At 45.9% G+C, this 26,192-nt stretch overlaps 1 protein-coding gene across 3 annotated transcripts in view; it reads right to left on the bottom strand.

Moving 5' to 3' along the window:
- LOC139060182 (uncharacterized) overlaps positions 1 to 16,943 on the bottom strand; it is a 31,013-nt gene extending 14,070 nt beyond the window's left edge. Inside the window, exons 1-7 of one of the 3 annotated variants that reach the window (XR_011514645.1) lie at positions 16,724 to 16,943; positions 12,643 to 12,727; positions 11,385 to 11,477; positions 9,959 to 10,013; positions 9,214 to 9,323; positions 4,859 to 4,913; positions 4,154 to 4,224 (exon numbers count right to left, since the gene is read on the bottom strand). Coding sequence is in view for 1 of the 3 variants with exons in the window: in XM_070539124.1 (XP_070395225.1) it covers positions 4,154 to 4,224; positions 4,859 to 4,913; positions 9,214 to 9,323; positions 9,959 to 10,013; positions 11,385 to 11,477; positions 12,643 to 12,727; positions 14,379 to 14,464 (555 nt within the window). In the remaining 2 variants the exon portion in view is untranslated. Of the gene's footprint in view, positions 1 to 4,153; positions 4,225 to 4,858; positions 4,914 to 9,213; positions 9,324 to 9,958; positions 10,014 to 11,384; positions 11,478 to 12,642; positions 12,728 to 14,378; positions 16,683 to 16,723 lie in introns of those variants that run through there. The other 2 variants (XM_070539124.1, XR_011514646.1) reach the window with 2 other exon arrangements.
- Between the last annotated feature and the right edge of the window lie 9,249 nt (positions 16,944 to 26,192).

The following is a 26,192-nucleotide window of genomic DNA, read 5'->3' as shown; positions in this document are numbered from 1 at the left end:
TGAGTTATCATAAATTGTTTCTTTCCTGCTTTCGTTTTTCTCCTAAGTAGTTTCTCACGGAAGGTTTCTTTTCCATTGCTACCACCATGAAATTATTTCAGCCTCTCCGACTGTCCGCTTGATCCTCTTCGTTGGTGTGGAGTGATCATGGAGTTTGTTATTTTGTCCGGTCCAGGCGCCATATTTTTCTTGAAAGCTTGCGCTGCCGCGAAAACCTCTGCCACCGATATAGAGGCATCTAGCACCTCATTGTTCCCACCTAAATATGTGGGAGTATCATGGTTTTGCGTGTAATTTGCTCCTATATACATGTCTTCTAGTGTGTCTAGGAGATGGGTGTCAGCGTCTCGAAATTCGCATTCAAGTAATCGCAGACCTCGGTTCGTCGCTGTTTTTGTACTTGCAGGATCTATCATGCTTCTCAAAATGGTCCATGTATTTTTGTGTGTAAGGTTCCTTGTAGAGATTCACAGAATTGGTGCCAATTATTGTTTTCTAGTGCTTGTGCATAAGCATTAGCCTCCTGTGTTAGTTGAGCTATACGTATTTTGAGCTTTCTATTTAATCTTTGCATTTTCCATCGTCTCGTCAGGCTTCTGCGTGCTTCCCATAAATGTAAGAGGCGGCTGTCTACTGCTGTTCAGGCCGGTATTTGCAAACAAATATGCTCCCTTAGAACACAGAGATGACGATGACGTAGAGCTAATAAATGAACCCGTAACTAGGTTGGCTTCGGAGGCAGCAAGTCAAGTTGGAGGCAAGAAGGCGCCAAGGCACTAGTAGGCAACCACTCCCAACTAACAAAAGGACCTAATAGAGAAACAACGAAAACTGAAAGTGCCTAGCTCAAGAGATAGGATAGAATTTGCGGAACTGTCAAATCTGATCAGCAAGGCGAAAATAAGGGATATTCGAAACTATAATGTGAGAAAGACTGAAGAAGCCGTAAAAAATGGATGCAGCCTGAAATCGGTGAGAAAGAAACTTGGCATAGGACAAACCAAGATGTATGCACCGAAAGGTAAGCAGGGTAATATCATCAGCAATCTCGAAGGCGCAATAAAAGCAGCGTAAGAATTCTATACTGACCTGTGCAGTACCCAGAGGAGCCATGATACCTCCATTCGAAGCAGTAATGAACAGGTTGCAGAGACTCCTGCTATAACTAGCGACGAGGCTAGAAAACGCTTGCAAGCCATGAAACAGGAAAAAGCGGAAGGAGAAGATGGAATAACAGCCGATTTAATCAATGATGGATTAGACGTAATGCTTAAAAAACTAGCGGCGCTTTATACAAAGTGTCTATCGACTTCAAGGGTCCCAGAAAGCCAAAACAATGCAAATGTTATGCTAATCCACAAAAAGGGAGACGTTAAAGAATTGAAAAATTATAGGCCCATTAGCTTACTCCCACAATTATATAAAATATTTACCAAAATAATCTCCAACAGAGTAAGGGTAACACTGGACTTTGGTCAACCAACTGAAGAGGCTGGCTTCAGAAAGGGATACTCTACAATGGATCACATCCATCTCATCAATCAGGTTATTCAGAAATCCGCACAGTACAATAGGCCTCTCTATATGGCTTTCATAGATTACGAAAAGGCATTTGACTCAGTAGAGATACCAGCAGTCATGGAGGAATTACATAATCAAGGAGTACAGAACGCTTACTTACCATTATTGGAAAACATCTACAGAGGTTCAGCAGCTACCTTAATTCTGCACAAGAAATGGAGGAACATACTTATAAGGAAAGGGGTCAGACAAGGAGACAATCTCTCCAATGCTATTCAATGCGTGCTTAGAAGTAGTATGCAGGCTATTAAACTGGGAAGGCTTAGGAGTAAAGATCAACGGCGAATTTCTGAGCAACCTTCGTTCTGCCGATGACATTGTTCTATTCAGCAATAATGCAGACGAGTTGCAACAAATGATTGAGGACCTTAACAGGGAGAGTGTAAGAGTGGGGTTGAAGATTAATATGCAGAAGACAAAGATAGTGATAAATAGCCGGGCAAAGGAACAAGCGTTCAGTATCGCCAGTCGGCCTCTAGAGTCTGTGAAGGAGTAAGTTTACCTAGGTCAATCAATCACTGGGAACCCTGATCACGAGAAGGAAAACCAGAAAAGAATAAAAATGGGTTGGATTGCATACGGCAGACATTGCCAGCTCCTGACTAGAAGCTTACCATTATCATTGAAAAAGAAGGTGTACAATCAGTCCATTTTACCCGTACTGACATATGGGGCAGAAACTTGGAGACTGACAAAGAAGCTTGAGAACAAGTTAAGGACTGCATAAAAAGCGATGGGACGAAGATTATTGCTAGGCATAACGTTAAGAGACAGAAAGAGAGCGGTTTGGATCAGAGAGCAAACGGGCATAGATGATATTCTAATTGACATCAAGAGGAAAAGATGGAGCTGGGAAGGTCATGTAATGCGCCGGTTAGATAACAGTTGGACCATTAAGGTTACAGAATGGGTACCAAGAGAAGGAAAATGCAATCGAGGACGACAAAAGACTCAGTGGAGCGATGAAATTAGAAAATTCGCGGGCGCTAGTTGGAATCTGTTGGCACAAGACAGGGGTAGTTGGATATCGCAGGGAGAGGCCCGCAGTGGACATAAGACAGGCTGATGGTGATTTGCAGTTCTAGACTGTTTCATTCTTTGTTGTTGCTTTTAATGCAACATATGTTCAATAAAGATAAATTGTAAGTCAGCACTTTGCATTGTCGAGTTCCTTTTCTACACTCTTCCACACAGGATTCACGAAACTGTACTCTCGTATCTATGAGTATGCTACAGTGCAGCTAGTCATGGTATTTCTGTATACAAGGCAAGTCAGTTTTGTGCTTAATAGTAGGGACGCTCGACTCCCCCCGTCTCGTCCCGACATTCCTCTTCTTCCCATGACTCTGTCTCCCGACGTTTGGCTTCCCCACATGACACACACGTGATGGTGCAAGTCGGGTGCCGTAGTTACGCTGTTGCAATGAGGGACGGTGCGAGCTTTTCAATGTTAACGCCCCATGAAAGAATGAACAACTTGGACATGCGTGGAAGTTGCATCCTGTTCTTCAGCTGCAGGATGGTGATATGCGCTGACGGTGCATGCTGCAAGACTAACCTGTGGAATGCTCACCATTCGGCTTCAGAAAGTGAAAGCAGCACGAGCAAACAGGATCTAATCATGAGACGGCATCGAGAAGTGACTATTATTTATTAGTAGTATTATTATTAGCATTTTGGCTAGCTGAAATGCTCCTACAGCTGGCACAATAAATCAATCTTTTTTTGTATGTTGGCATAGTCGTGTGCTGTGTTTTTTGTGAACAAGAGCACTGGGACCACACAATGACTTGATTTTCACCAAGACGCGATTTTTGTGTCATAGCAGCTGCCACAGTCTGCACGCTTACTAGGACACTATGCATGTTCTGCACTGCACATCTTACTTGCAACTTATTTCAAGCCCACAAAGGCTTTCACCAGTTACACTTTAAAACATAGCTGACCAAACCCTCACCCATTTCCATGTTAGGGCAATAAGAACAAGTGCGTTGACCATCGCCCACTTCATGATGGATTTCACGATTTAAAAAACCCATGCATGCCGCAAGCCCTGACAAGTCTTGATTTAAAATGCATGCTTTCCGCGTTTATATAGACAAGAAATGAAATACGGTCGCACCATCCCATCAAAAATATCTGCTATACAAGAGGGAAAGGATGAGTGTGCTGCTGTCAGCTAACAGACTATCTACCATTAACCTTCAAAGTTTTCGAATGTCTCGAAAATACAACGTGGGCACACCTAGTCTGTCGATGAAGCGACCAGATGACACCGAGTTAACACATTTTAGTAAGCACCTTCCATGTTGTCAATTTGTGCTAAGGAGCATGCTACGTGAATAGCTGATGAAGCTCGTAAGCAGACCTTTTTTTCAGGTTATTTTCAAGCAGACATTCAAGTATGCTCGCACAATGTGTGAAAGCATCAGGACCTGCTAACTGTCTTCAATAGAAGAAAAAAATTTCTTACATGGCCAAATTTTATTTCAAGTGAGCTCACTGTACATACTAAACATATACAGTGTCACTTCCTAGCAGATCATGCCAAGCAGAAGACTAAAATACTCACAGTGCTCTCAGGCACCCTGGGCCGGTTGCTGCGCCGCAACATCCATCGAACTATGCGAGAGAAGATAGACCCTGGGAAATACACGGAAAAACCGTGTCGGCACCAAAATGAGAGTCTCTGCTAACAATGACCAGTGTGTGGGCACACATTGGCCTTGTAGCATCGGTTTGCAAGTCTTGCATTCATTTCCCTAACTTTCTCATCACACCCAACGTTATGCTTGTTAAATGTGCAGGTGGTGCATGCATACTGTGTTTGAGTGGACCATTTCACGAGTCAACAATCTCATCTGGAGAAGCATGCCAGGTGTACGGCCAGGCAAACATTTCCAGCATTCCTTAAAAAATGTCCCTCTCTCTCAAGGTTTTGTTTATGAATGCCAATTCATGCTCTCCCTTCCAACTTTCGCTTTAGATTTATTGCACTGGTTGAAATCTAGCTAAGAGCAAAACTTTGCCAACACACCCTTCTCTGCATTAATGTGTGTTGGCTAAATTTGTAAGAGAATGCCCTTTTTTTCAAATTGGACTGCTCTCACTGGCTAAAAGTTCAAACATTTTTATTTTAACAACACACCAAATTACAGAGGTGAATTCCATGCACATTGGTTCTCATTAGTATAATGCGCACGGATGTACGCATGCACACACACAAGCAGTTGAACCTCAATGCAAGAACAATGAAATAAGAAGCATGCTGGCCCACCTCTTATTCCACGGGAAGTGTTCTGGGATACTTCGCGGTCCGATTGGTGCAATCCCTGGAGAAATATGTTGCTGGGCTATAGGCGCGTACGAAGAAGCCCTTTTTCGAAACCGATGGCAATATGGTAACATGAATTTAGGGTCGCATTCAATTCTAACGTGCATGCAATTTTTGACCAGTTTTATCGGAAGAAAGGTCCACGTTAGATTCGAGTAAATACAGTATTTCAAACTCCATATCTATGCTATCTTGTGTTGTACATACATACATACATACATACATACATACATACATACATACATACATACATACATACATACATACATACATACATACATACATACATACATACATACATACATACATACATACATACATACATACATACATACATACATACATACATACATACATACATACATACATACATACATACATACATACATACATACATACATACATACATACATACATACATACATACATACACACACACACACACACACACACACACACACACACACACACACACACAAACACACACACACACACACACACACACACACACACACATATTCTCCACAACGTGTTACTCCACAACAACCGAGACATGTGAGCACATCAGATCTATGAAGGTTTTTCTATGCACTGCATGAGATCGTCATGTGCCAGCGCACCTTCAATTGCCTCGATTGACAAGGAGGTTCCATACCTCCACGATTTATCAATTCTTAAATCTTTGGCGTCTGATTAGGCATGGGTTATTAGAGGAGCCTGAGCCCCCCCTTCTGATGGTTGTGACCGCACATCCATAGAGTGTGTGTGCTCACATACACCGTTCAATTACACTTTTCACATGCGCGCTGACTGCTCTTCTGCAAGAGAGTCGAGCGGCAAGAGCGTTAATAGTGACTACTGCCCAAGTGCCGAATTGGAATACATCTATTCCAGCGTATCTAATTTCTTATATTTATCATAAATATTTATGCAAGCCCATCCGTATTCATGAATAGTCGGATGCGGTTGTTGAACTTATGCCCATGTCGATTTATATGTTTTTTCTGCTCCTATAATGGCCTGCAAAGGCTACTAATAAATGAATTAATGTAATGCATGTTTACCTACAGAAAACATTTTTTGTCACTTTATGGTCACTAAAAAAATTGTGGCTAATGTTTTTCATATAGGTCACTCGAAAGATGTTAAATTTGCAATAAGAAAGTCGACCTTCAGGGGGCGGGGTGCACCCTGAAAAAGTTGACCCTCAAAGAGTTAACAGGGTTCTTTGGAGTTATACGATACTGATCACAGTATCATCAGTATCATGTCTGTTTCATTCGGAAAGACTTCTCCGAAGCGTTCTACATTTTACTTGAAGCATTCTTCCCTCCTCACAACCGTTTAGATATTGTTCTATATTGAGTTGCCCGTCGCGATCAGGAAAACACTTCTATCGCGGCCAAATCAAAGTTGTTAGGCATGCGACATTTACAGAATGAGCGGCAATAACTTCCGAAGCTCGCTGCTGATTGTACCTCTTGAGATGCCACTTTCTGCTATCAAAGCGAGCGCATCGTGCACGTTATTATTCAAAACACGCACAGCAGTATGGGCTCTGTACTGCAGAGAAAAAAAAGGAAAAGAAAACAGTCAATGCACCCTCCTCACATCAGACGGCTCAGCCATGCGCTGCGCATCAGTACCATGTCCATTTCGTTCGGAAAGACTTCGAAGTATTCTACAGGCAGCCGAGACCACGAGTTGTTTGGTGTACCGCCTTTAACAAGCTACAAGTGAATTCTCCGCAAGCGCTGACAGTTTTTTTCTATTTGTCCTCCTTTTCTTTTTTTTTTTGACACATTTAAGTATTGTTCAAGTTTGCAGAAAATGTATTGTTTATCTAGCCGCGTTCACAGCCGCATGCGTACGGATGACTCCGAAACTCCGAAACAACTCCGATGTACTCCGAAACAACAACGCTGGAACCATTCATCAACACTACGCTGTGCCACCTGCACACGTTCGACTACGGAACCATTTTGAAATTGCTCTATATTGAGTCACACATCGCAATCAGGAAAACACTTCCATCGCGGACAAATAAAGAAATTTTTTGGCATGTAGGGCCCTCTGGGCTGTACTAGTCGGCGATAAGGTAGCCTCCCCTCCAGCGGGATTATCTGACTGAGCCATGGCGAATGCTCGGTTGCCATGGAAAGACACCTCTGTACGTTTCTTTTTAATGATGGCGAGCTTGAAATTCACCTCCTGCACTGCACAACTTCTGTAGGCTTGGAGTGACGTCCGTCACCAGCACAATATGCCAAGAGCGAGTGGGGCTATACTAATCCACGTACAACCAAATTAGGAAGGCTCACAAAGCTTCCACGAGACTCCCTCACCAGATCAGGAATTGGCCTCCCTGGTGCAGTATTCGGCGACCCCCTCCCAAATGGCTAACTCAATTATACTATGGCCCTCAGTCCCCAGCAGCTGTGGAGCACATGACCAAGGCTGCGGTCAGACCTGCAACGCAGCAGAGGGTGCTAAGAATCCCTGCATCCAGACAGGCCGCCAATGCAAACTGACCCTTGCAATGATTAACACCCGAACCCTCTCGATTGAGGCTAGCTTAGCAGGACTCTTTGAGGAATTATCAGACATTGTTTGGGATATTATCGGCATTAATGAGATTAGAAGAACTGGCGAGGCTTATACATTGCTGAATAACGGACATGTCCTCTGCTATAGAGGTCACCTAGATAAGAAGCAATACGGAGTAGGATTCCTAATCCATAAGGACATAGCGGACAACATTGACGAATTCTACAGTATTAATGAGAGGGTAGCTGTAGTCGTAATCAAACTTAAGAGGTACAGATGAAATGTAGTACAAGCCTACGCTTCAACGTCCAGTCACGATGATGAAGATGTAGATCAGCTTTATGAAGATGTTGAATTAACAATGAGAAAAGTGCAACCTCAATATACTGTAGCAATGGCCAACTTCAATGCAAAAGTGGGGAAAAAGCAGCCTGGTGATCAAGCAATTGGCAATTACGGCATCGATTCTAGGAAGGCTAGAGGAGAGATGCTGGTATAATTCGCAGAAAGGAATAAGCTTCGAATAATGAACACCTTTTTCAGGAAGCGTAGCAACAGAAAATGGGACCTGAAAAAGCCCTAATGGTGAAAGAAGAAATGCAATTGACTTCATACCTTCTGCTGATCCCAGCATTGTGTAGGATGTAGAAGTGATAGGTAGGGTAAAGTGCGGTGATCACAGATTAGGGAGGGCTAGAATTCACCTCAATGAGAAGAGAGAAAGAGCTAAATTGGTCAAGAAACAGGTGAACCTAGAGGCAGTAAGGGTAAAAGCAGACAACTTCAGGCCGGTACTTGCAAACAAATAGGCTGCCTTAGAACAGAGAGATGACGATGAAGTTGTTGCCTCCGAAGCCAACTAGGTTGGCTTCGGAGGCAAGACACCAAGGCACTAGTAGGCAAGCTCTCCCAACTAACAAAAGGACCTAATAAAGAAACAACAAAAACTGAAAGTGTCTAACTCAAGAGATAGGATAGAATTTGCGCAACTGTCAAAACTGATCAACAAGGCGAAAATAAGGGATATTCGAAACTGTTATGTGAGAAAGACTGAAGAAGCCATAAAAAATGGATGCAGCCTGAAATCGGTGAGAAACAAACTTGGCATAGGACAAACCAAGATGTATGCACCGAAAGGTAAGCAGGGTAATATCATTAGCAATCTCGAAGGAGTAGTAAAAGCAGCGTAAGAATTCTATACTGACCTGTGCAGTACCCAGAGGAGCCACGATACCTCCATTCGAAGCAGTAATGAACAGGTTGCAGAGACTCCTGCTATACCTAGCGACGAGGTTAGAAGACCTTTGCAAGCCATGAAACAGGAAAAAGCAGCAGGAGAAGATAGAGTAACAGCCGATTTAATCAATGATGGAAGAGACCATTGACCTTCAAAGTTTTCGAATGTTCCGAAAATACAACCCGGGCACCCCTAGTGTGTCGACGAAGTGACCAGATGACACCGAGTTAACACATTTAATAAGTAGTTTCCATGTTATCAATTTCTGCTAAGGAGCATGCTATGTGAATAGCTGATGAAGCTTGTAACCAGCCCAGTTTTTCTTCCAGTTTTTTCAAGTAGACACATTCAAGTATGCTCGGCACAGGTGTGAAAGCATCAGGACCTACTGTCTTCAATAGAAGTAAAAAATTTCTTACATGGGCAAATTTTATTTCAAGTGAGCTTACTATACAAAATATTTCCAGTGTTACTTCCTAGCCGATCATGCCAAGCAGAAGAATAGAACACCCACCGTTCCGGAGTTTCGAGCTGCCCGAGCCTGCGGTTTGTATTGAGCCTGGAGACTCGCTCCCACGCTGCAGTAGACGGCGGCCTCAGCGGAGCCTGACCTGCCGCGAATTGCTGTAAAAGGGCAGGCACAGCCATGTCAGCACGACAATGACAATCTCTGCTAACAATGACCAGTGTGTGGGCACACATTGGCCTTGTAGCATCGGTTTGCAAGTCTTGCATTCATTTCCCTAACTTTCTCATCACACCCAACGTTATGCTTGTTAAATGTGCAGGTGGTGCATGCATACTGTGTTTGAGTGGACCATTTCACGAGTCAACAATCTCATCTGGAGAAGCATGCCAGGTGTACGGCCAGGCAAACATTTCCAGCATTCCTTAAAAAATGTCCCTCTCTCTCAAGGTTTTGTTTATGAATGCCAATTCATGCTCTCCCTTCCAACTTTCGCTTTAGATTTATTGCACTGGTTGAAATCTAGCTAAGATCAAAACTTTGCCAACACACCCTTCTCTGCATTAATGTGTGTTGGCTAAATTTGTAAGAGAATGCCCTTTTTTTTCAAATTGGACTGCTCTCACTGGCTAAAAGTTCAAACATTTTTATTTTAACAACACACCAAATTACAGAGGTGAATTCCATGCACATTGGTTCTCATTAGTATAATGCGCACGGATGTACGCATGCACACACACAAGCAGTTGAACCTCAATGCAAGAACAATGAAATAAAAAGCATGCTGGCCCACCTCTACTTCCACGGGAACTGCGCTGGGAAAGTTGGCGCTCTGATTGCCGCGATCCCTGGAGAAAAATGTTGCTGGGCTATAGGCGCGTACGAAGAAGCCCTTTTTCGAAAGCCGATGGCAATATGGTAACATGAATTTAGGGTCGCATTCAATTCTAACGTGCATGCAATTTTTGACCAGTTTTATCGGAAGAAAGGTCCACGTTAGATTCGAGTAAATACAGTATTTCAAACTCCATATCTATGCTATCTTGTGTTGTATATACATACATACATATACACACACACACAAACACACACACACACACACACACACACACACACACATAAATATTCTCCACAACTTGTTACTCCACAACTACCGAGACATGTGAGCACATCAGATCTATGAAGGTTTTTCTATGCAGTGCATGAGATCGTCATGTGCCAGCGCACCTCCAATTGCCTCGATTGACAAGGAGGTTCCATACCTCCACGATTTATCAATTCTTAAATCTTTGGCGTCTGATTAGGCATGGGTTATTAGAGGAGCCTGAGCCCCCCCTTCTGATGGTTGTGACCGCACATCCATAGAGTGTGTGTGCTCACATACACCGTTCAATTACACATTTCACATGCGCGCTGATTGCTCTTCTGCAAGAGAGTCGAGCGGCAAGTCCGTTAATGGTGACTACTGCCCAAGTGCCGAATTGGATTACATCTATCGCAGTGGATCTAATTTCTTATATTTATCATAAATATTTATGCAAGCCCATCCGTATTCATGAATAGTCGGATGCGGTTGTTGAACTTATGCCCATGCCGATTTATATGTTTTTTCTGCTCCTATAATGGCCTGCAAAGGCTATTATTATATGAATGAATATAATGCATGTTTACCTACAGAAAACATTTTTTGTCACTTTATGGTCACTAAAAAAATTGTGGCTAATGTTTTTCATATAGGTCACTCGAAAGACGTTCAATTTGCAATAAGGAAGTCGACCCAAGGGGGGGGGGGGGGGCACCATAAAAAAATGACCCTCAAAGAGTTAACGGGGTTCTTTGCAGTTATACGATACTGATCACAGTATCATCGCATTCTACTCCCTTACAACTGTTTAGATATCGCTCTATATTGCGTTACCCATCGCGATGAGGAAAACACTTCTATCGCACACAAATAAAGTTTTTAGGCATGCAACATTTACAGAATGAGCAGCAATAACTTCCGAAGCTCGCTGCCCATTGTACCTCCCGCGATGCCCCTTCCTGCTATCAAAGCGAGCGCATCGTGCACATTATTATTATTCAAAACACAAATAGGAGTATGGGCTCTGTACCACAGAGAAAAAAAAATGAAAAGGAAAGGAAAGGTAGGCAAGGCAAAACAATAACCCTACTGCAGCAATCATGTAATACAGGTCACTTGGTGCCTATTGACTCACTTTGCTTATGTCACGGAGGATGACCGCAATGTAGAGCAGAAGGGCCAGTATTGAAGCCGTCAACGTGCATTGTAGGACACCTGTGGTAGGACACTGCGGCGGTAGGACATGGCAGAAGAGCTATGTTACAGCAGCTCCTAACGCTCCACATTGTTTTTTGTGAATGGGCAAAGAGGAGACACTAGGCACAATTTTACACGACGTGTTCGTCGTACCAACAGGTTCTATAGGTTTTCAACATGTTCCAACAATTGGAACTGGCACATTTCAGACTCGTTGCATGTCGTATCGGACACCGCATTGTGCCATATGTCTTGTGTTTTAAAGGAACCCCATAAAGAGAAACACGAACTTGAGCTGAACTTTTAAACCGTGTTTCTACAATACTATTCAAGATATTAAAACCGCGAAAAAAAAAACTCGAAAGACAGAAATGACGCAACAATGAAAAAATGAAGGCGATGCCACCTTGCATTTTCTGCATACCAGCCCAGTATATGACGTCAAGGTTTTCGGAAGCGTCTGCTGGGGTCTATTTAATGTGACATCGGTATAGATGCATAGCGTTTTGTTCCAAAATAGGCTAAATACTGAACTCGATCAGTTTCGACTGCCCTACTGGACCAAAATGGCTCAAATGTGATGGAATCTGTAACGTCACACTGACGTGGAGGCGCTAATGTTTCAGCGTGAATTAAAAGAAGTGCGACATTCCCATTCTTTTTCTAGGTGAATTAATCAACTTATTACCTCAAACTGTAAAAAAAATTGTTGTGAAAAAGTAATTTGCTCTGTTAATTGATGAAGTACCTTTCTTTAGTGTCCCTTTAAAGGCCACTCATGCTTTCGCTGCTATGGAAACATGCGCTTTTTTTCCACTTATTGGCAACGTAGTGGGCCCTTTATCTTTTTAGAGTTAAATGTTGTCGAGAATTCAGCTGCGAACATATTTAGTTGGACATAGGTATATGCGGCCAGAGTGAGGTCATGCAACTTGTCTTGTGGTTGCTAAAGAAAAACCTGTTCTTAGTGGAGGGATGCGTATGTGGGGTCCATTGGCCTAGGACCATTTATATCAACGCCTCGACTTCTAGTTGGGCGGTTCTTAACGTATCTAAATTAATGGAGAGTTCAAGCGGGCGATGAACAAAATGGCATTATTTAGGCATTCAGAAGGACGGCCGTAGTAGAAGACAGTCTGCAGAGAGATTCCCGTGAGTCAAACTTTAAAAAGAAAGAACAATAGAATAAAGCGTACACAGCAAACAGGCACTTGTTGGGGCACAGGCCTTATCCACTGGAGTATGGCGTCGATCAGACCGGGTGGTGTGGTCTCATAATTCCTTAAGAGAAACAAGGTGGTTGTCATCAATCAGCAATGACTGAAGATGCCTTATTTATTGGCACAGACTCATTGTGGGGTATAGACCATGAATCGGGTGGTAAGAACATTTTTTTCGAAAAGGAATACAAATTAATTGAGGATGAGAAAAAAACCGATAATAAATGATATTAGGTAGTGCATAAGTTAGTCAGCCTTGCATTGATGGGAGAGATAGGATAACGTTGTTACACATGCACAAGGATTGAGCAAGTTTTGAACAATTACACTGATAATATTATAAGTGTGAATTTGTGTCATGGCTATTTCAATTTATTGAATTCATAATTTATTGAAGGAAAATTAAATAAATCATGGAAAATATTAATAAGGCAAGCTTTTTGTGTCACAAAAGTAATTATACATGGCTGGGCAAACATTCCTGCAGCTGTAACCTAATATGATTGCTACAAGTGAAAGTACAGCGGTACGGCATAAAGGCAGGCCTAGAATTTGAAGTGAAATTTCGAAACATCGATATTGTATTGTAGAAAACCGCTGACATGATGGTAAAAAAGCTCATTGCAGAGGTAGCATAATGGGGATACCACCAGATTACACATGTGCAAGTAAAAATGAGGTGGTGAAAAACGGCAGTGCAGCCTTGTAAATGATATTTCGAATTGTCAGTTAGTACACTGTTGTCAGTTCCAAGATTAATTTAGATGCATAAAGTCTAGATTTTTCTAATGAGAGACTTTTTCTGTTTTCGGTCAAACAAAACTGCCGAATATATCTAACCGCAGGGATATGCGCTGTTGTTAGACAGACATAACCGCACTGATATAACCAGACCATTAAAATATACTCATGCTAAAGAGTCTGATATTGCATTGAGTGGAATGTTTCGGTTGCCTGGTATCCATACTGAATGGACTAGACTAAGTGGGGCAGAACTAGTGTACAAAACGTGTTTAAAGCTGTCAAATTTGTAGATGCATTAAGTGCACTGCACAAAAGAGAATGCGATGATATCAACTCTTGTAGCATGAAGGGGCGACTTTCGTAAAGCAAGAACTATTGCCAGAACTTCTGCCTGAAAAATAGAATCGGGCAGGCAAAGAGAAAAACACCCATTTAGGTATGACGAGTAGATCCTCACGCTTGCCTTTTCTTCACACGCGGAAGCATCAGTCACCATTACATTTATTGGGAAATAGGGTGGGGGCAGCAATTATGCATTATCGGGAAAAATGTCTGCAAATTCAATTTTGAACGACGACGTGGACCTATCAAATAGCCGTATTTCCCCTTATGGGGACATTTGAAGGTGCTAATTTTGCCTGCACTAAGACAACCTGTGGGGTATGCAACCCAGGCCATGTGTTCTCAAAAATGAATTTTTGGTTCACTAATAAATGCATATTGTGTATGTCCGAGATGAGATTCATAAGTTGTTAAACAGATTTGATGTCATCACTTGAGCTCAAGTCTCCGGCAGGTTTGATGTTAGTCATTGCATAGCTTTTAGTTAGACCTTGCATAGCCGAGGTACAGGCGTCGTCAAATCTCTGGATACAAACATCGTCAAACCTCCGTCGTGTAAAGGTCGCCCCAGATGGAGGTCTTCAGCATGTTGCGTATCAGCGGCCTTGCATAAAAGGGTCACCTACATCACTTTTCCAGGCGAGGGCTTGGAGACCGTCCCTGCATCATGCTCAATGTTCCTGCACGACTTGGCTAGGAGCGCCACGGCCATAGCGATTGCGCCTGGCACCTTAGTGACTGTGGCCCCCACTGCTGGGTGGTGAACGCCTCGATTTCATGTGGCCTCTGTCAGAACAGGGGTCATGGTGAATTCACATCAAAACCCTGCAGTACAAGTTAGTGGTAGTGGCACTCGCGGTATACGGGCCCGCCTCACCATAATGATAACAAAGTGGTCGTCAGTCAGGCGTGCACCATATGTCAGATTTACGTGTGAAAGCACGGTTGTTTTAGAAATGAACCGCCTGTGCCGAAAGTAGCGCAATGTGGTGGTTCGGGGGGGGAGTTAACGGGAGCTAGCGATGCTGATGCACAGATGGAGCGCCTCCATGTGTCTCAGTGCGTCACACGCCGGAAGTCGCTCGCCGCGGGTGGTGGGGATTCCGATGGAAGGAAGCTGCACCTCACCCATCCGTGCAAGTAGTGCACCGAAACTCACTCGCCGGGAGCGCTTGGTGGGGGTGCGAATTATGCGCGTTGTCGGCGATGTAGTTGAATGTAGGCTGCTCCGCCCGGTACAGCTGCTAGAGCATGTGGTGGACTACCGAGCGTATTATCTCACGGAGTGCATCAATGCCAGTGGCTGCGAAAGTTCCCAGACCGATGGTTGTTGAAGCAGCATTTACTTGCCACTCATACGGGTTCGACTGCTGCTGCAGGGCCTTTTCGAGAGCAACGGTTTCTGTGAGGAACTCTGAAACCGTCCTCAGCGGACTACGAACACGCCCACCGAAAAGCTGCTTCTGCACCAACTGCACCACCCAAAAAAGGCTCCCCGAGTGTTGTGCAACAAGTCTCAGTTTGAGAGCCAGCGAAGGCTTCAACCTGTGTAGCAGTCAACGCGCGCAGCGAAGAAAAGCTGTTCGATAGTTGTGCGATGTAGCACAAGCGCACACAGCGAATACCCGAAGATTGATGGATCCGACACGAAGTTGACACAATGTTAAAAGTTTCTTAAATGCAGCACCCCCTGACAGCCCTGCTTTTTGTGTTGCTGCTGCGCCATGCCTAGCAGGCAATATATAAGGGGCCGCAGTAGTCGCGTTTTGGCAATAAAGATGTGAGTTCGTCACTACTAGGCGTGCTGGCCTGTTTCTTCGGTGGCTGCGCTTCGCGGGCCATACTCAATTGTATCAGAAGTAAAGCAACCTCTTCAACCCATAGCAGCCGTCGTGCCTCGAGTGTTCTGCGACGCGTCCGAGTCTCAGCTCTAGCGAAAAAATCTGGAGTACGCTTAAGCTTCGCCTTTAACTGTGGAAAGCGATAGCGTTCCAACATCCTTGACCGATTCTGAGAAGATTTGAAATATAAACACTAAAATAAACGCATGCGCTATCACTGTTTTGCTTCATGACATTTATTTGTGGGTTGTCATTCTGAAAATTCCGAGGAATAACTTTGTAAAAATGCAGAACATGGTATGAGCAACTTTAGTGCTCGAAGATGAGCTGTAGTGCCGTAAAAAAATCTTTTTCACTCACAAGACAGCCGACGCGGAACGCTGGACGCCGGATTTTCTGGGACACGGGGCCCTTAACGCTCTCGCGTTAAAAATCATGCGACAGTTGTGCGGCGGGTCATAAACGCGCGCAGCGAATACCCGTATGCCCGACTCGAAGCTATGCGAAGCAGCCACTTCGTCCCCTTGCAGCCATCGCGCCCCTAGTTTTGTGCGTTTCAGAAGAGCCTGTGATGCGCGCAGCGAACGCGCCGGGAGATTCCCTATGAGAAGTACAATGCCTCTAGAGCATGCGAGCTGTGGCGGTACGAAATAGCTCACCGGATGCGAAGCGAAGGTCAAACAATTGAGCAGTTCCTCGACACATGTCCGGTCTGGCGAGCAGCCTTAATATTCTACCTCTGCCGAACTGGCGAACCTGAGTGATCTGCCAGAAGTGAGCTGAAGTCTTATGCAATTCTACCTGAATCGTCTTTGATTGTTTCTTACTGATCATACCGCCGCCGGTAGGCACCATGGCCACAGGAGCGTTGCCGGTTCCACTGCGAAGAAAAAACTCACGCGGCAGATCCTGAGGAGCTACCGAGGCTTACCACGGCGAAGCCCCTAGCCAGAAGATCATACACACATCAAGCAAGCCTAACTCAAAAACACATGAGAAAAAAAAGGGAGTTGCGTAAAATAACAAGCTAAACAAAGAAAATACCGCCCGATATTTGACCTAAGCCCGAAAGCAATAAAAGCTACAAAAGCTGGAGCCCCGAAAGGACAATACGCGTTCCCAATACTTACTCCAGATGTCTGGCGGTAGTGCCTACAGGTCCAAGGCCTCGATGATCGTCAACGATGTTCAAGACCTCGTCGTTGAAGGCCTCGATGCCTGACTACCCGCCGCTGGCTCGATGGCTGGCACACTCCGGAGGAATCCACAGACGCAGGCAGCGTCTCTGGACTACCCGCCGCTGGCTCGATGGCTGACATACTCCGGAGGAACTCAGAGTCGCAGGCAGCGTCTCTGAGCCGGCGCTGTGTCACGCGCATGGCCATATATATAGCGGCGAGAATTTGGGGTGGCGCCCTCTTGCGAGTGACGTCACGGCCAGGAAGCCGCTCCAGGCCGCTCGCGCTCGTTCCCTCCGTGCGTGCTTGGGGCATTGGCGGCTCGAGCCGTACTTACAGAATGTTATTTGGGATTATTTCTGCTGCCATGCCTGAACTGCAGTTTGTTCTTCGAAACCGCATGAGTCATGAAAATTTGCGACTTGGATATCGCAAGCTATGTAGCGTTTAAAGGGTATACTGGTCTTGCAATGCATATATGCACCGTGTCTGTTCATAAATTTTGCTTAAATGAATGTCTGCAAGTTAAACACGTGAAGTTATTTATGATGCTCCTCTAAACACTTAACATTCCCTTATTAAGTATGAGAGGCATAGCATGTTACATAGAAAAAGTACCCTGATATTTGGTGTCAACATTATAAATCTGTGTTAGAAGGACACTGCCCAGTGAAGCTGTCATCATGATTTTGTGTGGGAAGGTTTGGTACTACTTTCCCCGTTCTCTGAAATAGGCGCCCAGAAACGCATTGGCTGTTAAGACGACGGCGCATCGTGTATAGCATATATTTACTTCACGAATACCATAACAGCAATCACATGAAAGAAAATTTCCTGGTTAAGATCGAGAACCAATCAAATGCAAGCGACGAAATGTGTCATACCGGCCCTCAGTAGTTTTTATCGACGATATGGCACAGCCTTCCCGCAACGGAAGCAGCCGACTGTTGTTATGGCGAGGCGCGCATTGTTCGCGAAACCAAGCAGTTCACTACAACTTCGAATTGAAACCATGAAGTAGCTCTTTACGGCTCCAATTAAAATGCCTATAGCATACTCGAGGCACTACAGCGCAGTTTAGGTTGCGTTGAAATGGAAAATGCACAGGTTGCGTTGAAATGGAAAATGCACAGTCTGCCTCACCATGTCTAGATCCTGCGTTGTTTAATCATACAAACTGAAAACTATTTGCTTCGTCAGTGCATAAAAGAGAACCTTGCATGTCCGCCTCATAAGGAAGACGCCACAAGCCTCACATGAACACTTGAGCTGCACTGGGTAGAGACAGATAGAGAGAGAATAAACATTTATTTGGCAGAACAAGTAGTAATTTCCTCGATGAGTGGGGCCCTCAGCCCAGGGCTCCATTGCCATGCGCGACTTCGCGAGCCCGCTGGATCAGCCGTTGCTGTTCCTGCCGGCTTGTGCTGAGCGGCGCAGACTCTCAAGAGGAAAGGGTAGGGTTGGGTATAGGAGGAACACCCGAAGGGTTAGGGCATTCCCATGTGGAGTGGTACACCATGGGTTTGGCCCCACAGTGGGGACAATAGGAAGGGTATAGGTTGGGATGAAAGATATGTAGCATGTGGAGACAAGGAAAGGAATTGGTCTGCAGCTGCCGCCAGACCACGGCATCTGCCCTATTAAGCGAAGGATGAGGAGGGGGATAGTTAAGGCGACTTGTCGGTAGTACTCGAGCGTCTCGGTGTACTGTATGGGCTCTGTCGATGCGTCGTCTGGGTTGGACAGCTCTTCCAATGGTGCCCGGCCAGTCAGACCTCGGGCTACCGCATTAACGCGTTCATTACCATGGAGAGAGGCGTGTCCAGGAGTCCAGACGATACGCACCCTGCGTAACGTGGTGGGGGGGGACAGAGGAGAGAATTCGATGTGTTTGTGCAGTCACGAGTCCTTGCGCGAAGGCCCGGCAGGCAGCCTGCGAGTCTGTCACTATGGTGATGGTGTTGTCTTGTGCGGGAAAGATCGAGGCGTGGACAATGGCCAGGGCTATTGCTCCTTCCTCTGCTGAGCAGCTGTACGTTGTGAGAACTGTGGCACATACCCTAAGCGCGTCTGTGTAGTCAGTTACAGCTAAACACATAGGCCGCCTCCCTGGGTAGCGGGCCGCATCAGTGCACAAAACCGGTGTAATTGTGGTGCGGTCTCCAAAAATGCGTGCCAGGGCCTGAGTTCGGGCGCGTCTACGGCCAGCGTGTCGCTCGGGATGCATATTGCGGGGAATCGGAGCTACTTGTATGCTATCGCGTAGAGCAGGAGCGAGGCGATATTGTGGGACATGTGTGGGTTTCTCAGGAGCAGGGTAGCCAAGGCGAGAGAGTATAGCGCAGCCCTGACGTCTGCGTCTCAGACGTTGGAGCTGACCATTGCGATGAGCCTCCACAAGCTCGCCTATGGTGTTGTGGATACCAAGCTGAACAAGCCGTTGTGAAGAAGCCCAAGAGCCGCTTTTACTGCCTTCCGAAGAAGGGCGTCCATCTTCTGAGCCTGAGTGAGGGTGAGATTGTGATAGGGGAGGTGATAGGCGAGCCGGCTGTTTATCAGAGCCTGTACTATGTGGAGGATGTCTTTCTCGCGAAGGCCTCTTCTACGATTAGTAATACGGTTTATCATATGTATGACTTGTGCTAACTGCTGACCCAAAAGGTGCGTAGTGTGCGAGGCTTTGCCATCAGACTGAATGTGGAGGCCCAAGATACGGAGTCTAGCTACGTGAGGGATGGGGCTGCCGTGTAAAAGCAGGGAGATATTAGGCGATTCATCGGTTCTGCGGCGCAGCCTGTGCACCAGGAGCAATTCGGACTTTTCGGCTGCACAGGCAAGGCTTCCTGTGGCTGCATAGTTTTGCACGACACGCACAGCTTCCTGGAGAGCATCCTGGATGGTCCCGTCGGATCCCTGGGTTGCCCAGATCGTAGCGTCGTCGGCATAGAGAGCGTGCCGGATGGTGGGTATCTGGTTTAGTTAGGGGGGCAGCTTAGCCATAGCCACATTGAAGAGGGTGGGTGATAGATTGGAGCCCTGTGGTGTTCCTCTACCTGTGAGTGTGATGACGTCCGACCTGAGCTCTCCTATGCTGACAGTGGCTGTACAGTCCGAAAGGAAAGCTCTGACGTAGGTATATGTACGTGTGCCGCATTGGGAAGAAACCAGATTGTCGAGAATTAGGTCGTAGGAGACGTTGTCCGAAGCCCCTTTGAGGTCCAGGGCCAGAATAGCTCTGGTTTGTGCCATAGTGGGGCCATCCACAACGTCCGCCTTAAGCTGCAGCAAAATGTCTTGCGTAGAGAGGTTAGGGCCATAGCCGAAGAGTGTATCCGGAAAGAATTGGCTGTCTTCGAGAAAGGGTTGTAGCCGCGAAAGTACAACGCGCTCGAAGAGTTTACCTACATGAAGTTAAGGATATAGGTCGGAGGTTCTGGAGGGACAGTGGCTTGCCTTGCTTGGGAATTAGCATGATGTCCGCATGGCGGCATTCCTGTGGAAGCGTGCCATTCCTCCAGTGGTCATCGTAGAATGCAGTTAAGTCTTTAATAGCCCCATCATCTAGGTTGCGTAGGAGTGTGTATTGAATACCATCAGCCCCGGGTGCAGCGTTGCGCCTAATACCCTGTAAGGCCGCCCTAACCTCGGCTTCTGTAATATCAGCGTCTAGGGAGGTGGCGTCTGTGTGTGGTTTAGTCTCTGCATGGGGCGGGTGCCTGTAGCAATGTAGCGTTGCTGTAGAGTGTGAAGTAGGGTAGTGTCATCGAGGCCTGATTTGTGGAGGGTGGTGCGGACTCTGTTGCTAGTGTGTATTTTGGTTTGCGTAGGGTTTAATAATGCGCGGAGTAGCGACCAGGTCCGAGGTGTGCTTAGCGTACCGCTGAGGCGATCGCAAAGGCTATGCCAATTGTTATTAGTGAGGGTGTTCGCGTAGTCATCTGCCTCCGTAGTTAGGCGGGCGATACGCAGACGAAGTTTCCTATTATGTTTTTGCCGCCGCCACCACTGGGTCAGGCCTCTACCGGCCTCCCAGAGATGGAGCAAATGGAAATCCACATCGGGTGTCTCTGTTGTGGCAGTGATGTGTTGAGTGGCACTTTGCAGCGAGAGCCCGCAGCGAAATAAAGCGCCCCGAGTGTTATGCGACGCCGTCTCAGTTTCAGAAAAGTGTATAATTGCGAGCAGCGTAAGCCCTAGGAGACTGCCTGTGCAAATGAAGGCGATGCAGCCCTTTTCTACCGCTGCAGCGAGAGCGCGCAGCGATATATCTCGCCCCGAGTGTCATATATGCGACGCGTCTCAGTTTCCGAAAAGTGTATTGCGAGCAGCGTAATCCTCAGGAGATTGTCTGTGCAAATGAAGGCGATGCAACCCTTTTCTACCGCTGCAGCGAGAGCGCGCAGCGATAAATCGCACTCCGAGTGTTATGCGACGCGTCTGTTTCAGATCCTGCGAAAGCCTCGTCCCGCGCGGACCAGCCACAGCGTGTGCAGCGAAAGAAAGCGCTTCGTATTATCGGAGAACAGGGCCCACAACAAGTAAGCGATTCGAAAGCGCGCGGGTTATGCAGCAACTTTCCGGTACTTTCGGGAGCTGGGAGCCTGCGCACGTGTGATCTGGTAACTACGTGGTAACTATGGTAACTATGTGCGCTTCGGAAACGGCGTCGTTGCATTCGCTACATTTGACAGTGTTTTTGCCTGTCACATTTGGCAGGCAGTCTGGCAACATTGACCCGCAAAGCTGGCACGGACGGAGCCGACGAGACGGACGGATGCCGACAGCTAAGTTCTATTTCTATTTTTATTTCTAATTGCAGCGGCGGGAAATCTGAATGGAGATAGGGCCAGCATAGAAACGTAGGTTGCAGAGGATTGGAGCACTGCGAAGCCAGGTGAACACTTAGCCAAAGTAGGGCGATAAAGTAACTCGTGGCCAACACATAACAATTAGGACTAAAAGTTTAATAGTTAGGGCTAAAAGTGTGTTTTCTTCCTTGTCCTTTTTTTTTCTTTTTTCCCCTGGTTATTGGTTTGGTTATTCCCAGTGGTCTTTACTATAGTTAATTTTTTTCCTCGCTTTTACACGGTTAAATAACAGTAGGACAAGAGAATTCATGGGACGACCGGCTAGAAAAGCCAAGGAGGAAGGTGGGGACCTCGTCCAGTGTGAGAGGTGTGAACGATGGTGTTATTTGGATGAAACGACATTCCAAACCGTGGCGGAGGCGGAAAGGAACGGCTTCGTGTGCAGGCTGTGTAAGGTGATTGAGAATTTGGAGAAGCAGCTAAAGAGTGAAATGGCGAGGACAAAGGAGGAACTCGAGAAAGAAAAAACGAAACGCGCAGAGTTTGCGGAAAAGGTCGAGAGGGAGTGGGCCTCAAGAATGGAGGCTGTAGAACGGAAATGGAGTGAGGAGCGAGAGAAAGGGCAGCAATTGGAAAAACAATTGAAAGAGTTGAGAGAGAGAGAGAGAAGCTGAGACGGAGGCACAGCAGGAATTGAAGGAAAAGGAAGCGGCAGGATCACCCAGTGGAGCAGAATGGGGGGCGGACACGTTAACGTGGGAACCGCGGGAGACACAGGTACAGAGGGATGAGACGACAGGAGGCAGAAAAGGCGAGGAGGCAGGGAAGACCCAACCGACAGAGACAGGAGGGAGGCAAGATTTGCTTGAAGACAGAAAGGTCTGGGTCGTTGGAAACTCCAACGTATCGCGAATGCAAACAGCACTCCTCAGAACAGTGCAGTATGACAGACGGGTGAAGGTTGAATGCATGCCGGGGGCTCGATTCGAAGCTGTGGCGGAGAGAGCCAAAAACAAACTGAATGAAAACAGAGAGGGAAGAAACCTGGTAATTTTGCACGCTGGGGTGAATGACGTCCTGCAGAATAGGGGGCGAATGCTGGGCAGACATATTCAAGAGAGAGTGGCGAAATTAAGGGCGACCTCTGAGGCGGTGCACATTGCCCTGTGTACTGTCCCAGAGGTCAGGGGACAGGGCCATTTCATTGAAGAACAGGTAGTGGCGGCAAATGTAATGATTAGGGAGTTGGGGCGAGCCCTCAAGTGTGATGTGGTGGAGGTGAACAGAATGATCGGGGGAAAACCTTCCCCCCTTTCGGCCCGGATGGCATTCACTACACTACACCAGCGGGATGGCAGGTAGGAACGAGGGTGGGTCGTAGGGCTCAGGCTTTTTTGCAGGCACGCAGGGCGACCCTGCATGCCAAAGCATAAAAGATAAAGGACAGGGGAGGGGGGGGGCAGGACAGGAGCACGGAGGAGGAAAAGGAAGAAGGCAGTAAAGGTGGGGTTCATCAACATGCAGGGGGGAAGAAATCGCAATAAGTAGGACGAAATAGAAGAACAGTTACAAACGGAAAATTTTCAGGTATATGGAGTTGCCGAAACCCATTTAAGAGATGAGGAAGAGCCACCATTCATTGCGGGATACACCTGGGTTGGGTGCAACAGAAAAAGGAAAGAACGCAGAGGAGGAGGCCTTGGGGCGCTAGTGAAGGGACAGGACTGGGAAAGGGTAAGGGAGAGCTGCAGTGAGCACATGTGGCTCAAGGGCACCATAGGGAATGTTGAGACAATCCTGGGAGTTGTGTATCTGAAAACGGGGAATGAGTCGAAAGAGGAGAATGCAAAACATTTCAAGTGTATGGCCAAGAACATCAGGGAGTTAACTATGAAAAGGGAAATAATCATCCTAGGGGAAACTAATGCACATTTGGAATACTTTGACGGGGCGACAGATGCAACAGGGCAGATGTTAGTAGATTTTTGTGAGGCTCATGATTTTGTGATAGTTAATACTGATTTCAAATTCGACGGGAAAATAACATGGGAAAGAAATAACACCCACTCGACAATCGACTACTGCATAATGTCCCACAAGCTGTATGAACGGTTGGGATGTATGGAAATTGATGAGGAAGGTACAAAAAGCCTGGGGAGTGATCACAAATGATTCAAAATCAGCTATGGAAGGACAGTACCACTGGTAGAAACTAAAGAAAGGAAAGGTATGAGCAAATTAAATGACAGGCAGCTACAAGAAGTGGCGAAAAACATTGAAAGCATGGCATCCAAGCAACCGCAAAGGGCATGGACATACGACGAGCTAATAGGTATTTTTAAACGAGAGCTAGAGAAGGGACAGATTAGGAAACTAGGAAGTAAGCAGGGAAAATATAAACCGAAAAGCTAGTGGGACCGAGAAGTTAAGGAGGCCATAGAGCAACGCAAAAATGCGTGCAGAAAACACAGAGCAGTGAAGAAAAGGGGAGCCACACCATAAGAGGCAGAGACAAAATGGGAGGATTACCTTGCAATGAAAAGAGAAGCATTGGCATTAATTCAAGCCAAGATAGCAAAAGTTGGGGTACAGTGGATGTTAGAGATACGAAAAAGAAAACAGAAATGCCTCTAAGAAATTTTGGGAACATATAAGGCAACAGAGTAAGAAGACAGAAGTGGTTCAGCACTCACTGACCACACCAGAAGGAACAAAGTTAGAGGGACAGGAAGCTCAGGAATATATTAGGTTAACAATAGAGGCAGCATTTGCAGAGCCAGTGGGTAGCGAGATGGAGAACAATGACAACAGCAGGACAGAATTAGAGGAGGAGTACAGAAGGATGACAAGTAAGGAATGGGACAGAATTGAACACAAGGTCCCCGTGGGAACAGCGACAGGACCTGTCGGCATACCTATGGCATTGATAAGCATATTAGGCCAGAAAAGTAAATTAAAATTACGACAACTTATTGAACAAATAGTAGTAGGGGGAGATGTTCCACAGGACTGGAAATCAAGCAGAATGATATTAGTTTACAAAGGTAAGGGAAGCAAGGACAACATTAAATCCTACAGGCCAATAACTGTCACATCAGTCATATACAGAATAGCAATGCAGATGGTGAAAAAGAGAATGGAGGAATGGACAGTACAGGAAGAGATCTTGGGAGAACTGCAGAATGGACTTAGAAGGAACAGAAGGTTAGATGATAATTTATTTGTTATAACACAGCGCATAGAGATAGCGACAGCCAGGCAGAAACCGCTATGGATAGCTTTTTTAGACATTAGAGGAGCCTATGATAATGTAAACCGAGAAAAGTTATGGAGCCAGTTGAGGGAATATAGTCTAGATAGAAAGATGATTGAGTTCCTACAATAAGTTTATACAGATAATGAGGTAGAGATAACGTGGGAGGGGGAAACTACAAAGCCAGCTAAAATAAGAAGAGGTCTCAGGCAGGGCTGTCCATTGTCGCCTCTGCTTTTTATGATTTACATGAGCCAAATGGAAAAGAGACTAGAACAGAGCACAATAGGAACCGACATAAGCTATATGCTGGAAGGGCAGAAGGTAGCACAAGTACTAGCCGGACTGATGTATGCAGATGATATTGTACTACTTGCTGACACCCGAGTATGGCTACAGGAACTAATGAGCATATGTGGAGAGGAGGGAGAAAAATTGGGACTGCAATTCAGTAGAGAGAATGTCTGGGATAATAGTATACAATGAAGAAAGGGGGGAACCATTGGAAATACAAAGCACTAAGATTGATCATGTTGAAAAATACAATTATGTGGGCATATGGCTAAACGAGGGCAAAAAATACTTGGAAGAACAGGAAAAAATTATGATTGAAATCGTGAAAAGGAACTCAGCTGTAATGAAGCACAAGGCACTATGGAACTATAATAGGTACGAGGTGGTTAGGGGCGTATGGAAAGGGGTTATGGTACCTGGCCTCACATTCGGAAATTCAGTACTGTGCATGAAATCGGAAGTTCAGGCATGCATGGAAACGAGACAGAGAAGTGTAGGCAGGTTGGCCTTAGGAGCACACGGGAACATCCCTAATGAGGGAGTGCAGGGGGACATGGGATGGACGTCATTCGAAGGTAGAGAGGCAATAAGCAAGCTCAAATATGAACAGAGACTCCCAACAATGGAGGAAAAAGGGTGGGCAGGAAAAGTGTACAAATATCTATACATGAAAAGTTTGAACACGAAGTGGACACTCAGGACGTGGAAGCTGAGGAATAGATACCTACAGCCGAGGGAGGGGGTCCAACGTGGTTCTAGTGTGGGAAAGGAGGTGAAGGAGACGGAAATAAAAATGTGGGAAGAAAGAATGCTCGAAAAGCCAGCGCTATCTATGTCTAGGTCACAAAAACAGGAGATTAAGAGAGAGCTCTTATTTGATAACTCGCGGGGCCGCTCACTATTATTCGAAGCTAGGACGGGGGTTTTAAGAACGAAAACATACAGGGCTAAATTTGAAGACGTGGACCTTTGGTGCGCAGCTTGCGGAGCCGAAATGGAGACCACTGAGCATATAGTGCTGAGATGCACAGACCTTCGCCCGACTCTGGCAGAGGGAACAGTG

The sequence above is a fragment of the Dermacentor albipictus genome, chromosome 5 (genome assembly GCF_038994185.2).
Source record: "Dermacentor albipictus isolate Rhodes 1998 colony chromosome 5, USDA_Dalb.pri_finalv2, whole genome shotgun sequence".
Classification (NCBI taxonomy): Eukaryota; Metazoa; Arthropoda; class Arachnida; order Ixodida; family Ixodidae; genus Dermacentor; species Dermacentor albipictus.
Note: the sequence above shows the minus strand (reverse complement) of the source record. Positions and strands in the feature narration are given on the sequence as shown.